The sequence below is a fragment of the Haemaphysalis longicornis genome, unplaced genomic scaffold (genome assembly GCF_048455015.1).
Source record: "Haemaphysalis longicornis isolate Haplotype H1 unplaced genomic scaffold, Haemaphysalis longicornis Haplotype H1 scaffold_12, whole genome shotgun sequence".
Lineage (NCBI taxonomy): Eukaryota > Metazoa > Arthropoda > Arachnida > Ixodida > Ixodidae > Haemaphysalis > Haemaphysalis longicornis.
Genome location: NW_027526225.1, coordinates 96,547,124 through 96,574,284, shown reverse-complemented (window position 1 = coordinate 96,574,284; position 27,161 = coordinate 96,547,124). Strand labels below are relative to the sequence as shown.

General features: G+C 47.0%; 1 protein-coding gene across 6 annotated transcripts in view; it reads right to left on the bottom strand.

Annotated features, from left to right (window-relative positions):
• Positions 1-27,161, bottom strand: part of LOC144163035 (uncharacterized) — a 265,629-nt gene that overhangs the window by 63,507 nt on the left and 174,961 nt on the right. For all 6 annotated transcript variants that reach the window (XM_077693815.1, XM_077693816.1, XM_077693818.1 and 3 more), the window contains one exon: positions 15,946-16,005. In XM_077693815.1, the coding sequence (XP_077549941.1) occupies positions 15,946-16,005 (60 nt within the window). The remainder of the gene's footprint in view (positions 1-15,945; positions 16,006-27,161) is intronic.

Here is a 27,161-nt window from a genome sequence, read left to right as displayed (position 1 = left end):
TGCATGTACTGCAATTCCCTTTTGATAATCATGGTCTAAGTTGTCAGACAGGAATTTTTGGCTTAAGGCTATGTTATCATAACTTTGGCGTCCTTTTGAAGTATGCTATCAAGTGCATGTTTCCACTAAAGCTTGGTTTCACTAAAGCCTAATGTTGTTTAACTAAAGCTAAAATTCATGCCCGCAATTTACCAAAAGACCTATCATGCATGTTTGATACTGGTTTCTTAAATGGCACAAAGCTGATTCAAACATCAAATTTAGTTATGCCTGTTTATAAGACTTAAGCGTTGCCAATACTCACAAAGATTTTTGGGTGACAACCTGGGTAACGATTATCGAACAGGTAATGCAATGCATATATATTAAGAGAACATTTTCAAGCTTTTTAGCACCGCAATTTTAGGAATTATAAAAGTAACTTCTCTTTTAGCCCCAGCCGTGTGGCCGGCAGTTTATTCAAGGGACGAATAAAAGACACCTGACGCAAAAGTTTAGACGGCGCAATGGACAGCATGGTCGCACATATCGTCTTCCACTAACGCGATATTTGTTTACCACGCGGGAAAGGCGCCTTCGGGGCGTCGCCACAGCTGCGCCGGCGAAAGCGCGCCTGGCGCGCAACATGACACCTTCCAGGTGTGTGGCCTTGAACTGCGGTAGATGTAACTTATATATAGGTATACATGCTGAAAGCGGCAAAGTAACCCATAACTGAGTAACCCTTACGTGTATACGTATATAAGGGTTACGAAGATATAGGTTACATTTGTACCTTATAAATTATAGGTTACAAAAATTCGAAAATGTATACCTCTATTAAGGGTTACCCAGCTTAGAGTGTACCTGTGTATGCCCGGGTTCTCAGGCACCCTGCCCATGCCCCGAAGAGCAAAGCATTGACTCTCGTATTGCCATAGAATCCCTCCTTCTTAATTTCCAGTTTCTCTGCCCAATAAGTCTCCGGGTTTTTTTTTTCGCTTCCATTCTCCGTGCCCACTTCGTCGTTTCTGCTGCATTTACCTGCTTTTTAACATTTGTGTAAACCCCACTTTCCCCTACAGACTTTCCGTACCACTTGGTCAGTTGTCTGGTCCTCCGTCTCCACCGCATGTCCACGCTCCTCATATACAGGTACTTAAATACCCTCGCGGCCCATTTTTCGTCCTCCATGTCACGAAGTCTCTCCTCAAACTTTATCTTGTTCTGCGCCTCCCTCGCCTCAAAAAACGACCAGCCCATATCCCCTTGTACCGCTTCATTTGTAATTTTGCTGCGGGCCCCTAGGGCCAATCTGCCTACCCCCAACTGATTTACCTCCAGGCCCGCTTGGGTCTCTGGCTTCATACACAGAACCGAATTTGCAAAAGTTAATCCTGGTACCATGACTCCTTTCCAGACTCCCCTTACGACCTCGTATTTGCTGTATCCCCGGGGGGCTATATGCTTCATTATAGCCGCGTTCCGCCTTCCTTTCGTCTTAAGATGGGCCTCATGCGCCTGCGTGTAATCTTCGCTTTCGTTCAGCCATACTCCTAAATATTTATAATCTTTCACCAATGGTATTTCTACTTCCTGCACTGATACTGTTCCGTGCTCCGCGCCGTCGTAAAGACCACGATCCCCAATGTTTCTCTGCTAAAGGATAGCCCTAGGTGCGTCGCTTCTTCACTGCATATATCCATCAAACCCTGCTGAATTATCCAAATGTCTGCTATCAACAATATGTCGTCTGCATGCATTAGTCCCGGAACCTATTGTTCAACCACCTGCCCGTTTTTCATGTATGATAAGTCGAAACCCAGCTTACTGACTTCTAGCTTTCTTTCTAACCCCGCCATGTAGATCATAAACAGCAGCGTAGAGAGAGGATATCCTTGTTTTAAACACTTGTGGGCGTATACAGGCCTATTGTACGTTAGCCACTCCCACACTAATTGCACTTGGTTCTCCCGGTATAGCTCCCTGAGTAAGCTAATAAATTCTGCCCCAACTCCCTCGTCCTCCAGGATACTCCATAGGCGCTCCCTCTCTACATTACCATACGCCGCTTTAATGTCCAGAAAAGCTAACCACAAAGGCCGGTTTTGCATCTTTGCCACCTCTACGCATTGGCTTAACACAAATAAGTTGTCGTCTAGTCTTCTGTTCTTTCCAAACCCATTTTGAAGTTCCCCTAATATCCCATTTTCTTCCACCCACTGCTCTAGTTCGAACTTCACTGCCCGCATTGCTAACCTGAACAGCACTGATGTGACGTTTACTGGCCTATACGAGATCGGGTTTGTCCTGACTCCTTTGCCCTTGTTCACTAAGTTCATCCTGCTCATTTGCCACGCGGCCGGCATTGCCTTTTCTTCTATCCTTGCTCTGATGGCTTCTAGTAGCTTTACCTTGCTATTTGGTCCTAACTGGTTAATCAACTCCATCGGTATCCCATTCGTGCCTGCCGCGGTATTTTTGGGGACCTTTTCCTCTACTCTTTTCCATTTCAGCTTGTCCCCATCTATCTCTAGGCATTCCGGCCTACCCGCCGCGACATCTCTGTGTCGCTGCGGGGCCTCTTCATCCACCTTACCGAACTTCTCCACGATGATTTTGTGTAGGTATGCCAATGCTTCATCTCCCTTGAGCATCTGCCCCTGCTCGTTTTCTATAGTACCGCCTTCTGTGGGACTCGTGCGTTTCCCTAATGCCTACACATGGTTCCAAAAGGCGCGTCTCTATCCCTCCCTCAACCACAAAATGCCTCCTGGTGTACATCACCGCAACAGCCTCCAGCTGGGGCGCCTGTCCCACGACCCCCCAGCCGCCGGCACGCCAATTTTAAATTGCACCAAACTGTAATTTTAAGAGAATCGCGGAGTTCCGCTTCTCCAGCAGCTTGGCGTTTCATCTGCACTGTGTGAACGTGATTCGACCCCTCACTGCAGACTTTGTGCACAGTTTGGATAACTCTGTTGTTACCGCTTTCAATGGCAGCCTCGTAAAAAAAAGCTTTTCTTAGCACGTGTGCCTTTTTTTAAAGAAGAATAAGGAGTTTATTGAAGCGCGTGAGGAAAATGCACAAGTAAAAACACTACAGACAAGGGTCTCAAAGTCAGTGTCTGTACAGGGACCTTTGGCCATACCTTGGCAAAACTGGGCGCCACTCACTCACACAGAAAAATATATTTTTCTTCGCGCACTCTCTCACACTCACGCTCACAATGTGCCCTGCACTACTGGCCCCCACTCGCGCTCACACTCACCACTCGTACTCACTCGTGCTCACGCTCAAAACTCGTCTCCCCTCGCACTCCCTCACGCTCACCATTCGCCGTCACCACTCGCACTCGCGCTCACCATTCGCCATCACCACTCGGCGCTCGCACTCAGTCACACTCACCATTCGCCATCACCACTCGCAATCACGCTCAACACTCGTCTCCCCTCACACTCACTCACGCTCACCACTCGCCATTACCACTCGGACTCACTCACATTCACCCTTTGCCATCACCACTCGCGCTCACCACTCATTGTCTCCCCTCACACTCACTCACGCAATTCGCCATCACCACTCGCACTCACTCTTGCTCATCATTCGCTGCCACCACACGCACTCACTAACGCTCACCATTTGTCATCACCATTTGGCCTCACTCACGCTCACCAGTCATCTCCCCTCACATTCAGTCAGGCTCACCCCCCGCCATCACCACACGCACTCACTCGCGCTCACAATTTGCTGTCACCACTCGCACTCACTCACCATTCATCGCCACCGCTAGCATTCACTCGCGCTCACCACTCGTATCCCCTCGCACTCACTCACGCTCACCATTTACCGTCACCACTCGCACTCACCATTCGCCGTCACCACTCGCACTCACTCACCATTCGCCGTCACCACTCACACTCACTCGTGCTTACGCTCAATACTCGTTTCCCCTCGCACTCACACTCACAATTCGCAGTCACCACTCGCACTCAACATTTGCCATGACCACTAGCACTCATTCGCGCTTACACTCACCACTCATTGTCTCCCGTCGCAATCACTCACGCACACCATTTGCCGTCACCACTCGCGCTTGCGCTCACCACTCATCTCCCCTCGCACTCACTCACGCTCATTATTTGCCGTCACCACTCGCACTCACGCTCAACACTCGTTGTCTCCTCGCACCCACTCACGCTTACCATTTGCCATCACCACTAGCACTCATTCGCGCTTACACTCACCACTTGTCTCCCCTCACAATCACTTTCGCACACCATTTGCCGTCACCACTCGTGCTTGCGCTCACCACTCATCTCCCCTCGCACTCACTCACGCTCATTATTTAAAGTCACCACTCGCACTCACGCTCAACACTCGTCTCCTCGCACTCACTCACGCTCACCATTCGCTGTCACCATGCACTCACTCGCGCTCACGCTCACCATTCGTCTCCCCTCGCAGTCACTCACGCTCACCATTCGCCATCACCACTCGCGCTCACACTTACCACTCGTCTCCCCTCGCATTCACTCACTCACGCTCACCACTCGTCTCCCCTCGCACTCACTCACGCTCATCATTCGCCATCATCATTCGCACTCATGCGCACCACTCGCCATCGTCACTCGCGCCCGTGCTCACCACTCGTCTCCCCTCGCACATGAGTGTGTGCAGCAGACTCTCTATGAGTCATGAAACCGAACAGCAATAGCGCATTACGGTGCCAGAAGGCCATCCGAATCATATTCGTAAATCAACACGTCACCAGAGAATTCTACCATCCCCCACAGCAGGAGCTCAGTGCCGACATATTTCCGAAGCTAAAAGCAATCCCGCCATTAACAACCATCACAGCAAGCGGCTCCTGCGGCGAATAGCCAACAGCGAGTACAAGCGCAATAGTGGCGCTCACCGCGGTAAGACCCAGAAATGGCACGAGTAAGGCGACTGCACTCGCGAGTGGTGAGCGGGGCCCACCGAGAATGGTGCTCGCACTCGCGAGTGTGAGCACCAGTCGCAAGTGGGGCTCGCACTCATACTCACTAGTCCGCAACAGTGGCGAGGCTCACTCACCACGTACTCATGAATAGCGAGTGGGGGTTCTGAGAGTGCACTCGTGAGTAAGCCTGCCGACCTATGCCTTTGGCTGCCTAATTCACGAGCCCCTCACTCGTACAAACGACGCAACCCCTTGTGCCTTTATCCCTAGAGGTCGGAGGGGAGCAATTGCAACAAGTGCATGCTGCAGAGGGTCACCGCACAAACAGGCACCACTACTTTGTCTATCGCTGTTTCCTTCGAAGTTCCCCTTTCCTTCACTCCGTTCTGGGGAGCCAACATATTTCAAGACCCGTTTCACTCAAGGTGTGTTCACTACGCTTAGATCAGATGCAAGTAGCAATCCGACTCTTAGAAGCTTACACAGATGCATGCCTACTTGGCAGATAACAGCAGCAAAAAATTTAGACACACACGTACGTCTAAGTTAAGTTGTACTGCAAAAACATTACATTTTATATAATGAAGCACTGCCGCTTTATACAATCATCAGCTGCTGTCCTTCCGATGGCTCGCACATTTTAACCCCCAAAGGTAAGAGTCGGCCCATCTTGTACTTGGGCCTTTCTTTTCAGTCCGACAGAGCCCGACATGGCCCGACTGGGCCTGTCGTGCTCTGTCGGGGAGGCCGGGCCAAGTTGGACGCCGAGCGAATTCATCCGGCTGAGCCGTCCAGCTCGGCCATCCGACTCGAGTTGGCTCCGCCCATCGGCCTTCGCCAACATGGCGGCGGCGAGCTGCGGGGACGGTGTGCGCCGCACAACTTGATTGTGATATCAAAACGACAAGCACTTGCAGAAGTTACGACAGACCACCGCGGTCCTGAGTCGGCCACTGCGATACGCGTTTATCGTTGGTCTATTTCAAATGTTCGCGCTTTGTGTGGAGCCGAGGCAGAAAAGGCACCAGTACCAGCGTCTGCAGAGTGGTGCGACGTGCTTTCGTTCTCTATCAAGTGTGTAGAGATACGCTCGTCGCGCTCATCGCTAGCGCGAGACGACCGATTCCAAATTCATCGTGGCCCCGCTCTCGCGCGCTCCGAGCTGTCAAGGTCTGTCTCCGCGCTTGGATCATCGATAACGTTCAAAATACGGTCACTGTGAGTGAAAGCAACGCGCAGTGGCGGTCAGGGCATGTGTACAGTGCAAGTTTTTCATATCAAGTGTGTACGCCGTGCTGTTATCTGTTTGATGTGTCGAAGTTCGGCTCTCGCGATCAGCCGTGTGTGGTACGTCGCAGTTCTCCCGGAGTTGAATGTGTGTCTGTGAAGCTGCGGCGCCGCTAGCTCCGATACTGCAAGAAACACATCGCATCCGAGGAGTGCACCTTTTACATAACTTTCCCGTTGTTTATCTGCGCAGTTGGTAGCGATGTGTGGCGGTGTTTCTGCGTTTTGAATTGTGAGGGTGTTCCCAGTGCTTTAGTGCCGCTGGTGGACTGCAGCGTTCCCAAACCAGCGTCGTGAGTGCTCCGCTAGTTCGCCTATTCTAGTGGCCGCGTGATGTGGTGGCAAGTGTGCTTTGTGCAGCAACTGCAGTGTGTGTCCAGGCTGTGCTTTTTTTTCGCGTTCAGCACTGCCTGGTTACGTGACGTGTGCTTCATGTGAGATGCTGTTTCCGTTTGGGACTAGTTTGCATGGTCATTTCACTTGCAGCTGTTGCTTGTTTACGCATGCCGCGTATAGGCGCTAGGTAAAGCTTCCATACACCACTATCCGAAATAGTACCTTTACTAATGAAGCACATGGTTATTGTAATGTAATCATGCAGTAATGACATATTCCTGTGAGTAGTGTTTACACAACAGGTTCACAAAATGGTTTCTATCATAAACCTTTTCAAATGCCCATTTACGCTTTTGTTATAGTTGTTTGCTTTAAGCCACACCAAAGTTGGCTATGTTGTGGTCTTCCCTGAACTCTTAAAATGCCAGCACTCAATCATCAGTGAACATTCTTAAAGCTGAGTTGGGGTAATTCGTGTTCCGTGGGCGGCACACGTGACTTCTTTTGAGAATCCCTTTTTTGCTCCCCATATCCAGATTCGTTCAGCTTGATTAAGCTCATCGGATATGAGGGGTCCCAATTTGCTGCTTTGTTGTTTGGTTCTAGCGATGAACTGAAAAACCCGAGCTGTGACTCTGATTAGCTTTAAGATTTTGCCGTAGTGTTCCAGGTTGATCACGCCCGACTCAGTAGGTGGCGATGTTGCCGCTGGCAATGATCTTGTTTTCTTCCTTTCCCCTAGTTCGATTTCATCGTATATCGCTTTCGGAACCACTCATTCCCAATATGCATGCGGGACAAATCCACAGTGCTTTGCTCCGCTACAGTGCGTTTTTGGCCAGCTGCATGGCTGGGATCTCGCGTGCTGGATTTTCCCTTCCCGGATAATGTCTACATACGCACTTGTCCGCGAGGCGTTCAATTTTAGTGACTCGGTTGCGTGCGAACTGCTTCCAGCGGTCAACATCTTCATGAATCCAATAGAGTGCTGTTGTTGAATCTGTCCGTAGGTAGATGTTTGATGGCTGTTGCTTGAGGGCTTCCAAAATATAGCCACACAATCGACCAGCGAGCAGGCATGCCATCAGTTCCAGTCTCGCCAGTGTAATTTCCTTGCCTCGTGCAACCCTTTGTTTGCTTACTAGAGTTGTCGATCTTGTACCGTTTTCACCCTCCAGGGTGAGGTAGGCAACTGCCTCGTATGCCATTAGACGGGTATCAGCAGAAATGTGAAAGCAGTCCGCCCTCCCTCCATTTGTTTGTGACTTTTAGTACCGGGGTACTTGAACCTCGGGGAGATAGGGAGTCCGTCTAGCTACACCTTCCAGGCCGTCGTGCTGTTGTTAGGTAGCGTGCTGAGGTCGATGTTTTTACGCCCCACTTTGTGGAACAGGACCTTGGCATGGACAATGAAGGGAGAAAGCCCCCCCCCCCCCCCCCCCACCCACCCCCGCCCTCTGTTCCCAGTGGTTCATGTTGAACCTCAGTGCAAACGACAAGACGCAGTACGATAGCAGCAGGACACACAAAGCGCTGCTTTGTCCTGTCGTTTACGCTAGGGTTCAACATGCTTACCAACACTTCCAAGTTTTCACGTTGCACCCTAGTGGGTCACATATCAACGCCGTTGTTTGTAGCATGGGCGAATTTGTGAATGGTTCTATGCCATGAATACAATTCATACATGGAGAGAATGTTAAGTGGTCGGCACACGGGTCCCACGTACGTCGCAAAACCTTCCACACCCGACAAATAACAGAGATGCAGGGTAGCCCGGGAGTCACGTTGAAAATCACTGGCGTAGCATTGTACTGCTTCAAACATTTCAGTTGCATTTTTGTACAGCTTCACGGCAGCTTTCTCGCTTCCAGCTCCTGTGAGCACGTCATCCGTGTATGTCTCACAGTTTGAGGGTACTGCTCTTTGTTTAAGTGGTGTTGAAGCATTTCGAAAGTAGAAATGGGTTAGCCATCACTCTGAAAGCAAGTCAAAACTGGTGAAAGTGGTACACCCGGTTTTGGTATTGCTTGAAACCACAGGAAACGCAATGCATCTTTGTCCACCGGTTTTATGCCAACCTTTAAAAATGTTTGTTTGATATCCGACCCTTGTGCCACTTGGTCTCTTCGGGAGTTCAGCAATAGGGTGTATGCACTGGGCTTTTGACCATACAGCAATGCTACCTACATGACGGCCCCGACAACATATCCACGGTTGCATTCTGCCGTGCAGGCAGCATGTTTCCCGATGCAAAACGTGGTTTGCGGCGTGGTGTTGGTAAGAACGTTCGCGTGGGCAGTGTTTTTTTCTGCGTGATTCGTGGGTTGCGAATGCCTTGTCACAAGGAGTAGTCAGCATTGTTTTTGTTTCGAAATTTCGGACTGTGCTGTTCACACTTCCGGAACCACAGATCCGAAAGCAGGCCGCACAACAAAAGCAAGCGTTTCGCTTTTTTTTTTTTCTGTTTTGAAGCGGTAGCTAGAGCAGTGCTTGAAGACGATCTGACTTCATGAAACGAATTCGCAAAGAAGCTATCGATGATGGGTTTAATCAGTACCGAATCAGGCGTGCCCATTTTATTTCAGGTGGAGACGACGGCCGTCAAAGCTTTCACCTCATACCTTGCACATGCTTGTAACACGATGTGTTAAGGTAGCCGGCATACTTTATCAATGAGGCTAACCCGACTGTGCATCCAGCCCCAGCCCTGTCTACTTCCAATGTTTTTAGGTGAATACGTGTACATGAAATGCAACCTTTTTTCAGGTAATTGTGGGCATCCAACTCTTTTGTCGTCTTCGAGTGCTCTTTAATGACCAAGCGCGTTCTGTGCTTATGCACAAAAGCTTGACGTTGGCTATACAATTTGACTACTTCAAAAACAGCGCAGAGATGAAGACTTATGGATTGACAAACTAGAGCAGTATGGTTTATCGCTTGTCTCTGCGCTGTTTTTGCAGTATTCAAAGCGTGTTCCATAATCTTGTTTTGCTTATAATCTCCACCTCGTCTACATAAAAAAAAGCACTTGAAAATTATCGTTCGAATCTTTGTCGGCGTGGCTGCACCTAATTTTATATACATATGTCGTGATTGCTTCCACCCAGTACCTCTGCGTAATTGCTCACCGTCATTGGGAGCTTAGGTAGACGACAGTCATACGTTAAACACACCAGAACACTGTTGCCAGAGCACCTCACCGTCTCTCGCACTCCCCAAGAAGCGCGCAGCATGCCTGGGTGGCTCGGTAAAGCCAGTGCCTCGTCCCGCACGCCGCCACCATAGCAAATATCGTTGCAGCTTTGGGTGGAAAAATTTTTCTAACTCGAGACACTGTCCTTTGAAGCAACCCAAAAATAAGAAAATCAATGCATGGGGATCACACGGAGATAGTGCAAAGCGGACTACGTTATCAGCGCCTGTCCAACGGTTAGACAGGTGCGGACAGCGGTGCAGAGACCACTGCGCAATGTTTCAAGCATGTGACAAAATGTGAGGTGAAAGTTTCAAGGCCCGTCGTTTCCACTTGAAACGAAACGGGTGCAACAGATTCAGTACTGATTAGTCCCATTATCGATAACTTCATTGTAAATTCGTCGCATGAAGGCGGAATGTCGTCAAGCACTGCTCTATCCTAGGCTCCGAAGCAGCAAAAAAAAAAAAAGAGCGACACGCTTGCTTTTGTCATGCGGCCTGCTTCGGATCTTCGGTTGTAGCAAGCGTGCACAGCGCAGTCTGGAATTTCGACGCAAAAATAATGCTGACTACTACTTGTAAGAAGGCATTCGCAAACCCACAAATCGCTCGAAAAAAAAAACGCTGTCCACATAAACGTTCTTGCCAACACCACACAGCGGACCACATTTCACATCAAGAACGCCGCGGCCCATGCGGCAAAATGCAATCGTGCAGATGGCATCGGTGCAGCTAAGCAAATAGCACCACCACGCATTCGAAAGCCCATTGCATACGCCGATAGACTGACTAAATCGGAGGTCAGGTTCAGTCCGCTTTCAAAGTTGTTGAAATATTTCGGTGAGTTACTGTGCGATGAGGCGTCAAAAACCACCTGAAGCTTGTGAAAGTAACGTGCAACAGCCTAGTGCAGCATGTAGTAAACGGCATCAGCTTCACTCGTACTGTAGGTACGTTTTGCTATCCCAAGCTGATCGTAGTTTCTGATCACAGCGTCGGTAGTCCTGACACAATTCTGGGGAGTTTAGAAAGTGCCTTATCAAGTGGTATAGTGACATTGGCTTCCAAGGAAGCTCCTTCTTCTAATGTCCATCCATTTGTTTGATGGTCCCGCAAAACACAGAAAAATACAATAGAGGTGTGGAAATTTCTGAAATTTCAAACACTTTGCGAATGCTGTTTGCTATTCGATTTGCAGCGCACTTTTATAATTCAAAGTGCTGAATGTTTTCGAGTATTGAAAATTTGGGAATAATTGAGCAGTAAAAGTTGGCTGTGCCGCATAACATTCAAACTTTCTAGCTTCACTGCATGGCATGCCCTCTTTCGTTGACTTTTTGCATGACGCTGAAGTTGTGCAAAAAAGCTTAACACGTGGTCATACTATCACACTTAAAAATAAATGAACAAGTGTATACCAACTGGTAGAAGTTTCAGAAGTGTCAAAGGCGGTGGCGGTCAAGACCATCGCTAATGACATCAAGGTTTTCCAGGCTTTAACACACCATTTGCTCACTTCTCATTTTTCTTCCACTCAGTTTTTATGTGTACCAACTTTCAGCTTTTTGTCCACCTGCTTGAGGGTCTAGCTTCATTCAACAGCAGAAGATCAGAAAATAAACTAAAAAAATCACTCCACAAAGTGAACACCCTCTTCCAAAACGCTTATGCAGAGGCTGGACGTGCTGTAGAATGCAGAACGCCCTTACTCTCTGACAGAGAACATGTGTCATCTCTTGTGCTACTGCACACAGCATGCAACCCAACACGAAACAGCGAAAAGAACTCTTATGCGATTGCTACAAAAAAACTTTTCAGAACTAAATCACCTTTATGAACTGTAGCAGTCATGCTGACACTGCGCTACGGACAAAAGCTCTAGATTGGTCGACGTTCTTTAACTTTGAGATTCTGAGATCTGTTATCCTACTACTGCCATTTTTTCAAATGTTCCTGATTTATTTCATTCTCCCTCTTATTCATTGTTTCTACGTACTCTTTCCACATTTTTTTTTTCATTTACTGTGTTCCCCCTATCTGATGCAGCAAGCAATGCCATTTGTGGAGCTAATGTCTTCAGTATTCATTAAAGCTTTCTCTTTCCCAAATCATTTATCTAACATAACTATCATCATCTGGAAGGCTCCCGCGCAATTACAGCTTTCAGCCCCATTTCAACAGCAATGGCCTCGGTCGGCCTTGCGTGGTTTTTCCACTACACCACCCCTGTTGCACTAAGCTCACGTGCTTGCGCTTTGCGCATAAAGTAATCGACAGGTGTCCTGAGCTCGAGAATGCCTAGATTGGGCTGTGTGTCGACCTGCCATTCCAGGTGCAGAGGCACAAATGAACGGGTGTAGCACTTTGTCTTCTGTCTGGCGCCAAGCGTAGAGAGAAGTGGAAAAGGGCACTAGAACGGTCGGAAGCTGACTGTTTTAGCTGTGATTGTAAGAGCGTTTGATTTTATGAGGAGTACTTTGATGGTTTTGGCATTATAGCAACTTGCAGCTTTATTGGCAGCGGGCATGTGTTTTTGCAAAAAGATAAAGCAAGGCGCTGCAAATGAACTGTGTTTTCTACCTCTCAACTGGTTACATTGATTTGATTGATTGTGGGGTTTAATGCATCAAAGCTACACTTGGACTATGAGGCGTGCCGTATTAAAGTACTCTGTATTAATTTTGACCTCCTGAATATCTTTAAAATATGCCAAAATCTCGACATGAGCATTTTTGCTTTTTCCTTTATGGTCGGGTCCCAGTCAGGCTGCACGGGCAGTCAAAGCTCCTTTGGAGTTTCTTCGGAGCACAGAATTGGACAAAGTTTTGTGATTGAAAATTTTGGCCGCATCAAAAGACATCTTTCTATCTTCACGTTTTCTTTTTCTTTTTTTTGGTTTTCTTCTCTCATTTAGCATACCAAACCAGCCCGACGGCTCGGCTAACATCGCTTGTCTCCATTAAAGTTATTCTCTCTCTGTCTAAGCCATTTTATTGATGTTGAATGCATAGAATTTTTACTGATTGCAAGAACATAGTGTATGTAATGATGCTCAAGTATCAATTTATATTTAAGGAACCCAGGAGAAGAAAAATATGAATGGTGCAAAATGAAAGGATTCAACATGCATGGGACTACTTGATCATTACGAGTTGTGTGCCTATCGATGAAATGTCAATAAACCGGGCTGCAGTTTAGCGTCATCTAGTGCTGATCGTTTTTTTTTTCAGGTCTGCATAAACTTAACTTATTGTTGTATGTAGTGTTGTTCACTTAACCTTGTGTGTTCTAAGTCTGTAATACTTAGTACATTTGGTAGCATTAAACAAAGGAACTCTTTTTGTTGTGCCTTTATTTGCCTAACTTTGGCCGAAAAAGGCTTCATTTCAAAACAGAAGACCGCGTTATAAGTAGAAATTACGGAAATGAACTAGATCTTGGTAACTCATTGGGGCACCACTGCTCTTAACAAAATGTAGCCAGCTTTGTTTATAACTAAGGCTTATTATATAATTAATGTATCTATAAATCTCTGGGGCCTATCTGTTTTTGTACATAGCTGTCTTGTTTTGCAATAAAATTTGATCGGCGAGTTTTATTTTGTGTGGGGTATACACGTCGTGTTCTGCCGTGAGTCTTCTGCAATTATTGTGAGGCCAATTTTTCTTCAGCACCTACAGCTGGCCTTGTCACTAATTTTTTAAATTTGTATTGAAGTGCATACTGCGAACCAGAGGCCCAAGAAGGAGGGGCATAAAGATGTGAACAAGATCATAGATACCAGCAGTTCAGGATACTACATGTGGCAGCAATGAGAAAGAACAAAAGGCTAAAATAAACTAAACATTTGCTTCTATGTATTCAAATTAATCAAGACATATGTTCAGGTGCATTTTTACAGTCGATAATACATGTGGGAAAAAAAATTTTCCACCGGTGTGTAGAACAGGTGAAAGAATGAAAATGGTAATGATGAATATTATTTTGAAGTATGTCATGGTCTTGTATCTAGGCCAAGTTTGTAGCATAACAACAGCAAAAAATTTAAGGCATTAAGACTTCTTTTTTCCCTAGTGCTTCAATCGCACCAGTTTGCATGAGTTCATTAACAGAATCCGTGTGGCCATAGTTAGAATTCTGAACAGTGAAGAAATGTAAGATGCAAAAACTTTCTCCTTGACTAATATTTGAATCCCATAAGCTTATGTAATCTCACAAAGAGAATTTGTGCAATTATATTTAGAATAAATAACGTCAACAGCCTTTCTTAGAGCCTTTTCAACCAATTCCATATTATTTCCTCTAGGGGTCTGAGACTGTGCAGGCATACTGAAGTTTCTATCAAATTAAAGTAGGGTACAAAAGTAATCTAACTTTTGCTGGAGTATCGGTGAGTTTATGCTTTATAAAACCGACTTCATGACAAGATGAGGAAACATTGGTTTTTATATGTGACTTCAGCTCAAGTTGCTAGTTTATACAATAGCTAGACGAGTACATTTCTGAGCTTCGGGCAAGTTTTCGTGAAAAAGGGTAAAAAAGTGTGAGTGGATTCTTTTTGTTGATAAGAAGGGAGACTGCAGTCATCCGGTTTTAACCCCGTAGCCCACACATGACTCCAGGAAGGGATATTATAAGAAATAGTGAAATTGCCAATATATAGCGAAATCTGTCTAGGCTCATTTACAATGGAAATAATTCATTACAGAAAATTTAAAGGAAAGACCAAGGGCACTACTATGGGGACCATTAGAAGTAGGAGGAAAGTGTCAGCTATTCACTCCAATCCGATGAACAAGCAGTAACCCAGGCTGCAAGAAAGGAGCGGGGAGGGTGGGAGGCAGTATGTGAATTAATTTGGCCAGACGGCTGGTACCCCCCAGTAAGTGCAGGTGGTGGGACTGGCCTGCTCCTGTGAGGGATAAAAAAAAACTTCCATTCTGCTGTATGACTCGCTCATGTGTTCTGGTATATGGCCACCATATGCAGACGTGTATGGACGCCTATTTTTACAAACTCCGGACCAGGTTCTAAGCCTGTGCTAATTTGCAAACAAAATCTGTAGTGTCGGAATCAGCATAATTAACTGTAAACAAATGTACTTGAAACATGCAGCAAAGCGTTAAACGTGCCTATCTGTGTTTTCTGTGGTAGTTATTTACTATGTAAAACTGTTGACCTGGATGGGAGCCTTCGTACAATCGTCGAGAAAAGGTAATCTCGTTGTAGAACACAAAGATCAAAGCCAGCATCGCCATTAAAAAAAGAAGAAAAGAAAACACCACGGCGCCGGTCGGTGGAACTATTCCGGTTTTTGCGAGTTACTGAATACGATCGCTGGCTGCCGTAGTTCCACAGGCGCGTAATCGCAGGATGAGAGAGAGAGAGAGTACGTAAATATATGTTTAAGAGATGCGGACATGATGTTAAGGTAACAACTATGCTGCCGATATTCCCATACAAAAATTTTGTACCCTGCGTCGCAGAATTTAAAATACCAGCGCTCATTGCAGTTGACGAAAGAAGCGCTAACATTTGCCGCAACGACGCAAATTGACAGCTCGTGCGCACCGTATCAGAATGCGATGCGCTGAACGATCGAGAGCTTGTTTCTGCGTAATCATAGAGCGCTGCTACGTACGTGGACGCATGTTACATCGCTGGGAGAGCGTTACGCTTCAAAGAACAGTCTTGCCGCATGTGATTCGTAACAGCGGGAAGAATATATTTTGCGCCGCCGCCGCTTCATAACCCGAGCCAGAATGACCCTGCCCGAGTCAAGCTGCAGCATCGCCGGGCATGCACCGGTTTATGGGAAGCTCTCCAACGCGCTTGCGTCTACATAAACGTTACGGCTGCTGGCTGATAAGTCTAGCGAGATCAACATTCGCGCCATGCTGAGGGAAATAAACTCACATTTTCTCAAATTACCACAATAGCTGTTTGAGCGTAAACAAAAAGTACTATAAGGTCGGGCGAACCAATCACAATATTAAATTCAAGTGACGTGTTTGGCCCGACACTGCTGGCGGGGTCCTGCTCCCGAACGCAAAAGAAAACGGCCGCCCGACACAAACTCGCGTGTCGGACCGACAAGTCGGACCCGACATGTTGGATCCGACTTGTCGGACTAAAAAGAAACCACCCTGCATTGCCAAAGCTGTGTGCGACAAGCAATAAACACACAAAAAAGATTTCTCACCTTGTAAATGCTGCGAAATGCACTATAAGTGTAACAGTAGTAAATGGACTCTGGAAAAACCTGCAAAAAAAGAAAAAAAAAGATTATTTTAAGTGACCAGCACCCAAGGGTCAGCCTGCGAACTTTTGGGAACACTGAATGTCAATTTGATAGGGGCAGGGGAACCCAGTTAATCCTAAAGTGTTGGTATCTATAGCAGTATGCACTATACTTTGCATTCATTTTGGGGAAACAAACCTTCAAATTACTATGCGCGTCGTGGGGATAAATGGGGCACTTAATGTAGATCCCTTATGTGTTGTCAAAAAAAATTCCCCCGCATTTCCCCGAAGGGGAGTATGAGGAAGTGCGAAGCACGGGGTGATGCTATGAGGGGGAGTTTGTTGAAGTTTGGTGGCATTTTGCCCGTTAGTTACATTAACACCCCCTCGTGATCACGTTCGGCTTAACATGCCTCGTTTGTCCCTCTGCGGAAATCTTGGTGAATTAACGTGTATGTTCGAGAGATGTTCGAGAGGGAATGTAATCACGCACACACACACGCACGACGAAGACGCGCGCGCTACTACAGGAGCCGAGCGAGAGAGCACGCGCGAGCCGACCCACGGAGGTCTGGCCGTTTATTGCTGCATATACACCATTTTCCATAAGCAGCCGGGAAAGGGGGAAAATACTCTCAAACCAGTTCTCTCGGCGGCCGACCAGCGTTGCCTGTGCGCGCTGGGCTGTTAAAATCGCCCGGCGCGGTGGGCTCCGCAGCGTAGTTCAGCAGTATTTTGCACCTTGTGCTTAGTTTTTGCGGAACTTTCAACTGTTTTAGCCTATGCTGCGATGCCGTTCAAGGCGCAAACGTCGCTTGGCCAGCACTGCGCGGTGGTGGGTTATTGAACAACCAGAGAAAGCGAGAAACAGTCGCTGACAGCACGCATGTGCACGACACCGCCTGGAGAAAATGCACTGCGGTCGCGGCGTGTTTTTGCTGCATCACTTCCCAACGCACACCGAGTTGAGATATCGGTGGATGCCGTTGATAAACCGCAACAACTTTGTACCAACGACCAACTCCAGGGTTTGTTGGGTGCACTTGGACGGCAAGCAGACGGAGCAAAATCCATTCATTACACGCAATGCTGCGACAGGGAACCGAACCCCCTGAAATGTTAGAAGCAACTTTATCTTTTACAATACAGCATTGATTGATTGGTTGATTGATTAATTGATTCATCATGGTGTTTAACGCCCCAACGCTTCATGGGTCATATGAGGCGCGCCGCAGTGGAGGGCTCCGGGTTAATTTTGACTACCTGGGGATCTTTGACGAGCGCCGATACAATACAACATTACAATAACTTCTGGTTCTTGTAGTCAATTTAAAATACCATATATTGTTTGTCATTAAAGCCGATTGGCATTAAACAATCCCCTTTTCATTTAATGTAACCTTTAAAATCACGGCGTTTTGTTTACTTTTTTTTCAGGCCAACGCATTACACTGCCAAACGATATGAAAAGATAACTTTCTCCATCGCACACTGCTGGTCGATAGCAGGATAAGCAGGCAGCCCAATGTGGAAACGCAGCTGGAGATACGCGTGAACGATGCATTTGGAAAATAGCTCAACCTGTTCACAACGCGGTTAAAGGAAAAACTTCTACTCCTTTTGCGTTGACACGGCATCTAAAGTATTACAATTACAAAACAGTTACTGCTGCTCGCGTAAAGCATTTGTGGTGCAAGCAGCGGTTTCACAAAGGTGGGCTCCGAGCGACAGGCCACATGCGCTGCGCAGAGTTAGGTCAATAATAATCCCGATCATGATCAACCAATATTAACTCGCCCGAACGTCGACCGTTTGGCTCAACCTTCGAATAGTAATTTGACTGGTTGTGCGGTCGTGTTATTTTTCCACCCAGGTAATTTCGTTTCGTCAGTAACCGTCATAAGTCTAGTTAAGAAAAATTATATTACATTACAATGTCAACAGCGTCGCAATCGCCTCGTCGTAAGTCCATCGCGAGCAAGGATCACCGTGACCCACATATGCTGTGCGCGCTTTGCATTCGACGTCCGCGCTTCCGTAAACATGACTAATCGGCGAACATAACAAGCACGGTGGCATTGAAAACATGTATTTACTCCCCGATATCGATTTCTATGTCAGTCGGTGCCATACCGATTCGTTTGCATCGCGGAACTGCGGAGCACCACCGGCACCACCACCACACTGCTACTGCTGCTCGCAACAGCCGGGATCGGCATTTTCCGCTCTGGCAGTAAATTAAGACCTAAAATCCGTCTGCAGATGATGAAAACAAAACAGAACACACACACATACAAGCACTGCAACCGCTAACTTAACGCCAAACCACTACGGTTCACTTGGTAATGCACGGGTACCGAGCAGACGCACGGAAAGAACGGAGCACTTAACAGCCCAGCGCGGAGGTTTCGGCGGTCGCTTCATAGACGGCGCTAGCGGTCCGGTCAGAAAAAGCAAATGGCGGCGCCCACCTCTAGCAAGGAAAATGGTGTATATAGGGGAGTGTGCCGCGCCGAGCCAGGCGACTGAGAGAGAGTAGGCGCGAGGCGAGCGCGGCGAGCGAAGGGGAGAGGGCAGCGAACGCGCGCAACGGCGCAGCGGCAGCCGAGCGAGGGGAGAGGAGGCGCGAGCGCGTGACGTCACGGCGAGAGCGCGCGCCATCACATGGCGTAGTGACGTCACTGCGCCGTTGCTATGTACGCCTTCCCTCCGCTACCGCGCCGTTACTAAGGAGAGGAGGGCGCGATAACACCTGCGGGCGACGGACGGCGGCGGAAGGAGTAGGTCCGACTAAGAAGTGCTTCGCACTTAATAAGCCAAGGCACTGTTCAGCTGAGTGGATGGTGCGGCACATGTGAATTTGAGACACATGCTTCGATGCGTGCGTGCGATGCGTCATCAGCATTGGTCTGCCCGCTGCTTTCGCTCCATGGTTGACCCCTGTTAAGGCGCACCCTGTTCGATTTAGATATGTGCATGAGAAATTCGAGCAGGAAAAGAAAACATTTATCAACTTGAAGTAAAAATAAATAGTGCTATTGCATTATACTGTAACGGCGTATTTTGGTCAACACCTGCCGCTACTGTAGCATGATGATTGCAGTGAAGAAGTGGAAACGTCGAAGAAAGGTTTAAAGGTTAACTGATTTAATCTATGGTAACATTGATGCAATTAGCACATACAAACTTGAAACAATTGCACTTATTACATAGATAAAAAAGGCAGTCAAACGATTAAGGGTACTTAGCGGGACATGGCTGACGGGATCGCGGTCTCCCGGCGGGAGGGCACGACGACGAGCGGCAGAGTTTTTGACGTGAGCCCTGGTGCAGGCCGCCCCTCCCCCAATAGCCAGAGGGTCCGCGTTATATTTGCTTCAAGCGGTCCGGTGGGGGACGTATTGGGGGGAAAAGCGCATCCTGGCGTGTGCGGACGCCTGGGAACAAGTCTAAGGCACACCCGCAGCCTATCAGGGAGACGCTTCTTAGCTCCAATCAGACATGTCCCCGCCAAAGTGAAAAGGAAAAAATCACACACAGAAGACACAAAGTTCAAACTCGAAGGCGCCCGTTTCTGGCGAAAGAATTACTGGTGAGAATAAAGTAAAGGTATACAAACTCGAAAAGGAGAAAAATACAGGCGGCCGTTTAAAGGAGACCGGGGGTCGGAGAACATAGCGGCCCGTGTAGGCGCGCAACGGGGGGTCGGAGACGCCAGTGCGCGCGGTAACACAAGATGCGACGATGGTCCCCCTCGAGAGCCGCGTCTCCCGGGTCGGCCAACGGGCCAACACACACTCCGCATGCGTTTCTTAGAAAAGCTGGGCCTCGGTGGCCGCAAAGGGATGCAAAAAAATTGAAAAAAGCAAACGGAACGGGGGCTTCGCGACAATACACTGCATTTTATGTGTTCAGGAAAGCTGTGCAGGGACATTTTGCACCGAAAATTTCGCTCGTCCATGCTGTTGGTACCGCTGGTAACACGTGTCTGTATTGTCCAGGTGTGTGTCAGTGACAATACAGACACCTAGGCAAACACGTGCCTGTATTGTGACTGTTCATGCACGACGCGTGCCGCGTTGTTTCTATCTTCTCTGATACTCTGAGGCACGGCCCCTGGATGAAAGGCGCACTGACGTGCGGCCTGCCGCGAGCCTCCAAAGCGGGGTGAGTGCGCCTAGAGCCAAATACTGCCACCGCGGCGCCACCATTCCGATACTGGTTGCGGCGAGCGCGGCCCGCGGGACGCCGGCTTTCGGGCCGCTTATTTCGAAGTGTGGGCTTATCATCGGCGTTCCACGCTCCACATAAGGCATTTACCAGCACTAATGTTACGCCAAACACGATTAGCCAAACACGATTAGCGGCGGCCGAGCTTCATTTGGTCAAGATGCAAGTTAAATTCCTTTCGCAGCAGCAGCAGCAGCAGCATTACGCGTTGATAGTGTGCCTTCTGTCTCGCATTGCTGTGTCGTGTCTTACATCGCCCGGCATGCTCTTCATGACCTCACGCCCGGCAGAGATTTACGTTTTGTCTGCAAGCTGCGACTGCAGAGAATATATTAAAATTCCGGACAAACAGAAGCAATGTTTTTGTGACGGCGCTTGTTATTTGAGTGCCAACACTTCTCAATGTTTAAGACATAACTAACTTGTTTGTAGGTTTTTCCTGGTGGACTAAATAAAACACCACAATTCGTTTAATCTCACGGCACATATGAATTGATTACAAGTTGTTTAGTTATGAAGAAATACTACTATCACAGCTATGTCGGCCTTTTTTTTAATTTTGACAATATATATATATATATATATATATATATATATATATATATATATATATATATATATATATATATATATATATATATATATATATACAGTTGAATGAAAAGCGATTCCAGTTTCCACCTGATATTTTTACTTGTTCCCTGTAGCCTCAAAAAAAAATTAAGGAGAGCATATGAAATGTCCGGGTCGACAAAAAATTAAAAAAAAAAATTGGCGAGCTCGGCAAGCTAAATTTTTGCGCGGACACAAAAGAAAAAAAACGAAATTGTACAGAAATTCCCAAAATTGCCTAATAATGCGTAAGCATTCAAACACCGCTTTTCAATTTCACATTTTCTTCCTTTCTTTGCTATTTTAAACCAACAATTTACATCTTGAATGTCATAATTATTAATAGTTCTAACTGCGTGAATTACGCATTTTTTGTGCAGATAGAAGACATTACACATCTTGCTTTACGTAGAGATTATGCTTGGGTACTCAAAAAAGAAAGCTGACGTGATAACGTATGTAATAATTTCCTACGCTACGAAAATTATTTCGAATTGAAGCGCAGTATGTTCACAGAGCAAAACTACCGCAACGTCTTTAGAGTGCGCTAATTTGAGAACGTACTGGTGCTGGTCCAGGAGCCCGGCCGTTAGCTTCAGGGATAAATGCATATGGGTTTGAATCGGTGATGAAATAACGGAGAAACTGTACCTAGCGCTAGTTCTCATCGCAAAGTTTGAAAAATGCTTAGCAGCTAGGAGAGTGGACCGTACGCACTGTCTCTTGAACAGAGCACGGTGCATTTATTTTTCTTTCTATACAACCTCTGTAATCAAGTTTTCAGTAGCGCGTTTAAAGGCATTGTCGTGCCTGTGAAAATGAAACAACCCATATCTCTATGCGCGGCAAGACATGATCGAGCCAGTATAAAAGTATCAAAAGACACGCATAGCAAAATGTCTAGTCTTTTCAAATCCTTTTTGAACCATCCTATCGCGTGTCCTCGTTTTACGAGGTACGCATTCCGCCCGGCCAACATGTTTTTGCAAAGAAGTGTCTTTAAGGAAAGCTTTAATCCGTCACCGGCAAAATATATTCATCGCTCTCCCGTGTGTCGACACCGCTTTTCCCGAGAAAAGGTGACATTTTTGAAATTTCGGACGAATAAAGTCCCACCAGATACCTGCCGCTTGAACTGTAACTAATCAACTTGCGGCTTTGCAACGCGGTTTACGTGTTGTGTGTGAGACTTTTCAGACAAAGCTAACCGGTGGTTATCATTTTTTTGTTGAATATTATGTTTTTTAGCAATGTTGTCGGATATGGGGCAATTTTTAGATTTGTTAGATTGAAAATGTATTGCCTATATCTCATTGAAGAATTATTTTAACTTCTGGCTGCTTCAGTCACGACCGGGCGATTGGATCGAGCGACAGAGTGGCAGACATACATACATACGGACAGGCAGTTTTTGCGGTTGAGTATCCCAGGACTGACAACATCTTTAAAACCCGTGCGCTAACTGTCTCTCAGCCGGCGCAAGCGCTCGCCTGCGGGGACCACCCCGCTCCGTCGCGAAACCAGTCCCCGAACGCTAGCGCCACGAGGGAGTCAAGCGGCGGCAAACGTAAACACCGCCACTCACGCCCTCGCCCGTTGAAATCCGGGCGACGCGGCAGGCCGCACCTTGCGTGCGCTCTCATCCAGCGACCGTGTTTGAGGTGTTCGCTAGAGCTTTTTGTCACTGCAAACTTTGCGAAGCCACGACCCACTAAGACAAACCGCTTCTGAAAAAAAAAAAACATATAGAAGGTAGAAAAAAAATGGCAAGAGCCCCTTCTTCCTTCGCAGAAGCGGATCAGCAGAGAGCGTGCCACCGCGCCCCCGCGCTGCTCCCATTAAAGGGACAGACAACCGATTTTTGTTGAGTATTGTAGCGTGAGCTACACTGGCCTAGGTTGAGCAGTTTCGCGTGGCTCCTGGCGAGCCGTGCTGCTCATGCACGAGCAGCAATGACCTCTCACGACGCACAACCGCCGCGACTGTATTGCATTGTATTGGATTTGGATTGGATTAGAAATCGTTTTGGCAGCAGTAAGCATGACAATCAGCTAATCCTAGCCAACCAGGAAACCTAAGAATAACCAGCTGAACCTTAGCTCACGCTACGTATATCCTGGCATAGCCGAGCTAAGCCACTGCTAATTTTATGTTCTCTATCCCAAATGAAAGGGCATCCCTTAAAGCTAACCAGAGCTTGAAATGGGGCTAGTTGGTTTCTTACTCGGAACATTGCTGGCGCTAGGCGGGACAAGGACGACGAATTACAGACAACTGGAGCGCACATTTGTCTGTGCGCTCCAATTGTCTGTAATTCGTCGTCCTTGTCCCGCCTAGCGCCAGCAATGTTCCGAGATCCCTTAAAGCCCCTTAACCAGAAACGGTTTTGCTCATAACGCCCTAGAACTTTTTAAATCGAAATTTTTACATCTACGAGGCCTGTGTGTGTCCTCCCCAAAATTATGCTGGCAACCATGACACAGGCTAGTGCGGCAACATACTGTTGTCTGTGTGCGAGACGAAAAGTGATATTCAAAAACTTGTCCCAGGTAAAAAAGTGTGAATCGCAGGCTTTCTTATTAATTAATGTGTTTTTTGTTAACTCACAAGTCTATTTTGCACGAAGGCGCCATCTGTTGGGATGGACAATAGTTCGAATCAGGCTTCACGTTGTGGAGGTAGGCGAATTGATTCTCCCCAGGCGAGTCCTGCTTTTTTTTTTCAAGCTAATATTGGCGTATTTGGAAATTGAAATCGAATATTTCGGCAGAAGAAACGCCTCCAACTCAGGCGAAATCATCAAGGCTGCGTCTGCTGCAACTCGGGGCTTCCGAGCCGATTCCCCCCGAACTGGCTGCTGCGCCCCACAGAAGTGATGTACGTCAACAAAAAAATTGCGTAATTGCATTACATTGCAATTACTTCAATAATATTGCATATATTTTTGGCAGTGACACACTAATATTACAGTATCAAGATTTATTTTTAGCCTGAGTTTATTGTCTTTTAATATGACGTCACCTAGTCACCGTGACGTCATGAACATGCTTTGTAGATGTTTGCATTATATTTTTCTCTGCGAAACTCGAGTTTGTTATTGCTTTTGACACTCGCGTAGAAGAAGTTGTGTAAACAAAGCACTTTTTATAGATGTACCACGGGTTTTACCGATGACCTACGGACGAGCGGCATGGAGAAGAGGCCGAATTCCATCGAAGAGCGAATTTTGGCCCCGTATTGGCATACGTACGGGTAGAGTTCACTCTAGTACGGGCTTGTCTGTTCCGAGTTTGTTCCGTTGGCCTATTTCAAATATTCCGGCTTCGCGCAGTGCCGAGGCAAGCAAGAATGTTACGAGCGTCGGCGTTGTGTGGAGTCGCTCACGAGTGGTGCGGTGCTGCGCTGTGTTTTCGTTTCATATGAGGTGTTCAGCTCCAAGCCTGTGTCACCGCGCTTGTATCTTCTGCAGTAATTCACAGTCTTCAAAGTCCGATTACTATTCGTGGCAGCAACGCGAAGTGCTGGTCAGCGCTTGCGCAGAGCGCAATGTTTTCATATCAAATACGTACGTATCAGAACCAAATGTTGCCCCAAAATATGCAGTAAAGTACGAAGCACCGTGCTGCCTTCAAAACGTGACCGATGTGTGTGGTGCGTCATAGTTTTCCAGAGGTTTGTTTGTGTGAAGCTGCTGGCGCCGCAGTCATCGATGCTATCATCACAGTCATTGTTATACACGGTGTTGTGTCGGTATCACAACGCGAGGCAAATTTGATACTGCTCCGTACTCGACTTGCAAGTGTCCAGATTCGTGTCGCTGCAGGAGTGTATATGTGAATAATCTAGAGCCCCATCAGCTAGCAATGGTGCGTCGCAGTGACAGCGAGTTTTCGTTCGTTCGCTTCAACTTGCCGTGATCCCTGTCGTTACAAGCGTGGCCAAAAAATGCGCCGGATATCTGTCGTGGCATTTTCCGTGTGTGTTGTGTTCGTGTGCTCCAAAATTTACGATGTCGCCAAACGTACGTGATCGTGCCCATTTATGACAGGCTAGGTGATGCGTCAGTGGCTTCAGCAATAACAGATGCTACGTGCTGTGTTGAACTGTTATATCTACATTCTAAGCATACCATATAGGTGACTCTGCGTAGTTGTTGTGTCTATTTGCTCTAACCTCAGTTGCCTTGTTCATCTTTTTTGCAGGGTATTTTTATTTACTTGTGCACGCAGCATATTAGCACTAAATCAACCTTACGCACTTGCCTGTATATGCCATAACCCTCTTTGTAATCACGTGTGCATGTGCTACTGTTACCCTGCAGTATTTCGTCAGCTACTGTGCATGCTAGCAAAGATTGTTTGCATGTCGTTCTGAACCATTGCTAATAGCCTGAATTTCCTTTAGTATTACTAGCATACCTTTTTCTTTCTCACCTCCTGGCTTCGTGTTGCTTTTAAAAGGAATGTATGATTTAACGCTTATGTCGGACAAACTTGTAAAAAACAATACACGGGATATACCTGCTAAATTTCTCAATGGCACAAAGCACGTACACTGATCGCACAGGCTAAAAGTATGTCTGACGTGCTCCACACTCTTCGTCTGCTCCTCAACGCAGTCATGCTTGATTTTTACCCAACCGGCAAAACCACTTCTGCTCACTGACGAGCCAGGGTCACTGTCACGCCCACTTCACAACATATAGTGAAAGCAGTCTGTTCTGATTTTTACCCAACAAACCAAACCACTTCCACTCACTGACTAGCCATGTAGAGTACCTGTTAATAATTAATCGTTACTAATAATTAAAAAAATCCAGATGTAACTGTAGCGATGGTGAAGGTGGTAGTGAAAGTCCGGGGTGGGCGACTGCGACGGCGCTTGTGGCTTTCAGTGCATTTGGACTAAGAACGGCTCTCACGGGGTTGAAGCCCTAACATCCTTCTGCTCGCAAACCCATAAAATATTTCTCTGTCTCGTTGTTTAATGCAATGCAAAGTAGAGGCCATTGAAAAGCACCATCAGAGAAACATGAGAAAGCGTTGCTTTTGCCTCCGTGGAATGAACCAAGGTGGACCCGCTAGGTATATCTGCATCTAAGCATACATTGGGTGCTACTGCGCAGCCGACTGGTACCCGTTGGCAAACCTGCTTCCCACACAACAACACAAACACATGCCTGTTGCATGCGGCCTGTGCGCATTTTATTTGTCTGCGTGGAATGGAATGGCTGTGCCAGCAGGAAATAATTCATGAAGCACTGCAGGGGAGTGCAACAGTCGCCAGAAAAAATTTCCATCGGCAGACTCGCATACTCGAATGGCAACTGGCAGGCTCCATGGTTCAACACAGTGGTAATTCCAGTGTGCCACTAATGCAACAAGTCTCTCCATAGTATCAGGAGATTCGAATATAGGTTAACAAGGGCGGTGTGACAACTGTCGCCGTGCTGAAAAATGCCGCTACAGGGCTGTATTGTGCACAGATTTTTGTTGCCACTCCCATCCCACCTAGTTGTGCCAGCTTCCAAGTTTACCCCGTATCATTTCAAATTAACTGACGTTTGCTGGTGTTTGATTGATAGATGCAAGCACCAGTAAAGTGTGTCTGTCATCTTTAGCAATAAAATCATGTTCTCAAGGGGAAACCGAGTTTAACGAGGTTGCGGACATGAAAACTGGCAGTGCTCATGGGGGTCGTAGCAGAAAAGTTGCAGCATGGCGTCGTGCTGTTTTTGCTATGTTGATGTTCGCATGGTATTTATATGGGTCATACATTTCAAACAAGGCACTAGCTGGAAGTCGTTGCTGTACCTTCCCTTTGTTACACTTTGTAGTCGTGCTCTTTGTTTGAAAAAATTATTAGAAACTAGCTAGTGTAATTACAATTATAGAACTAATTTTCTGTGAAGGAAATGCTGCCTTGTGCCGGCTAAAGGATATACACTGTTTTGGCTACACACATCATAAGACAAGATAGCAATGCAATACTCTACAGAGCCCGTGCACAAGCTGCTGCCTTGCATTGGTCTGACCCACAGAATTGACAGGAACAGCTCCCCAGGACTGATCCCGAGCAAAGGTTCTGGCTCGCTCATGCCCCTCAATGAAATCTTGTTACACAGTCTGCGGCTTAAAGTAGCATTGACCTGAAAGTATCTGCCCACAATCGGACGCGAGGACAGCCCAGACTGCCTTCTGTGTAAGGCTGTACAGAGACAATTGATCATTTGCATAGTTTTTGACCAAGGTATACTAGTGGGTGAAAAGACCTTGAAGCAGCCTTACTACGCTTGAATGCTTACCCTCTGTCTGAACGAAAGATTTTTGGCAC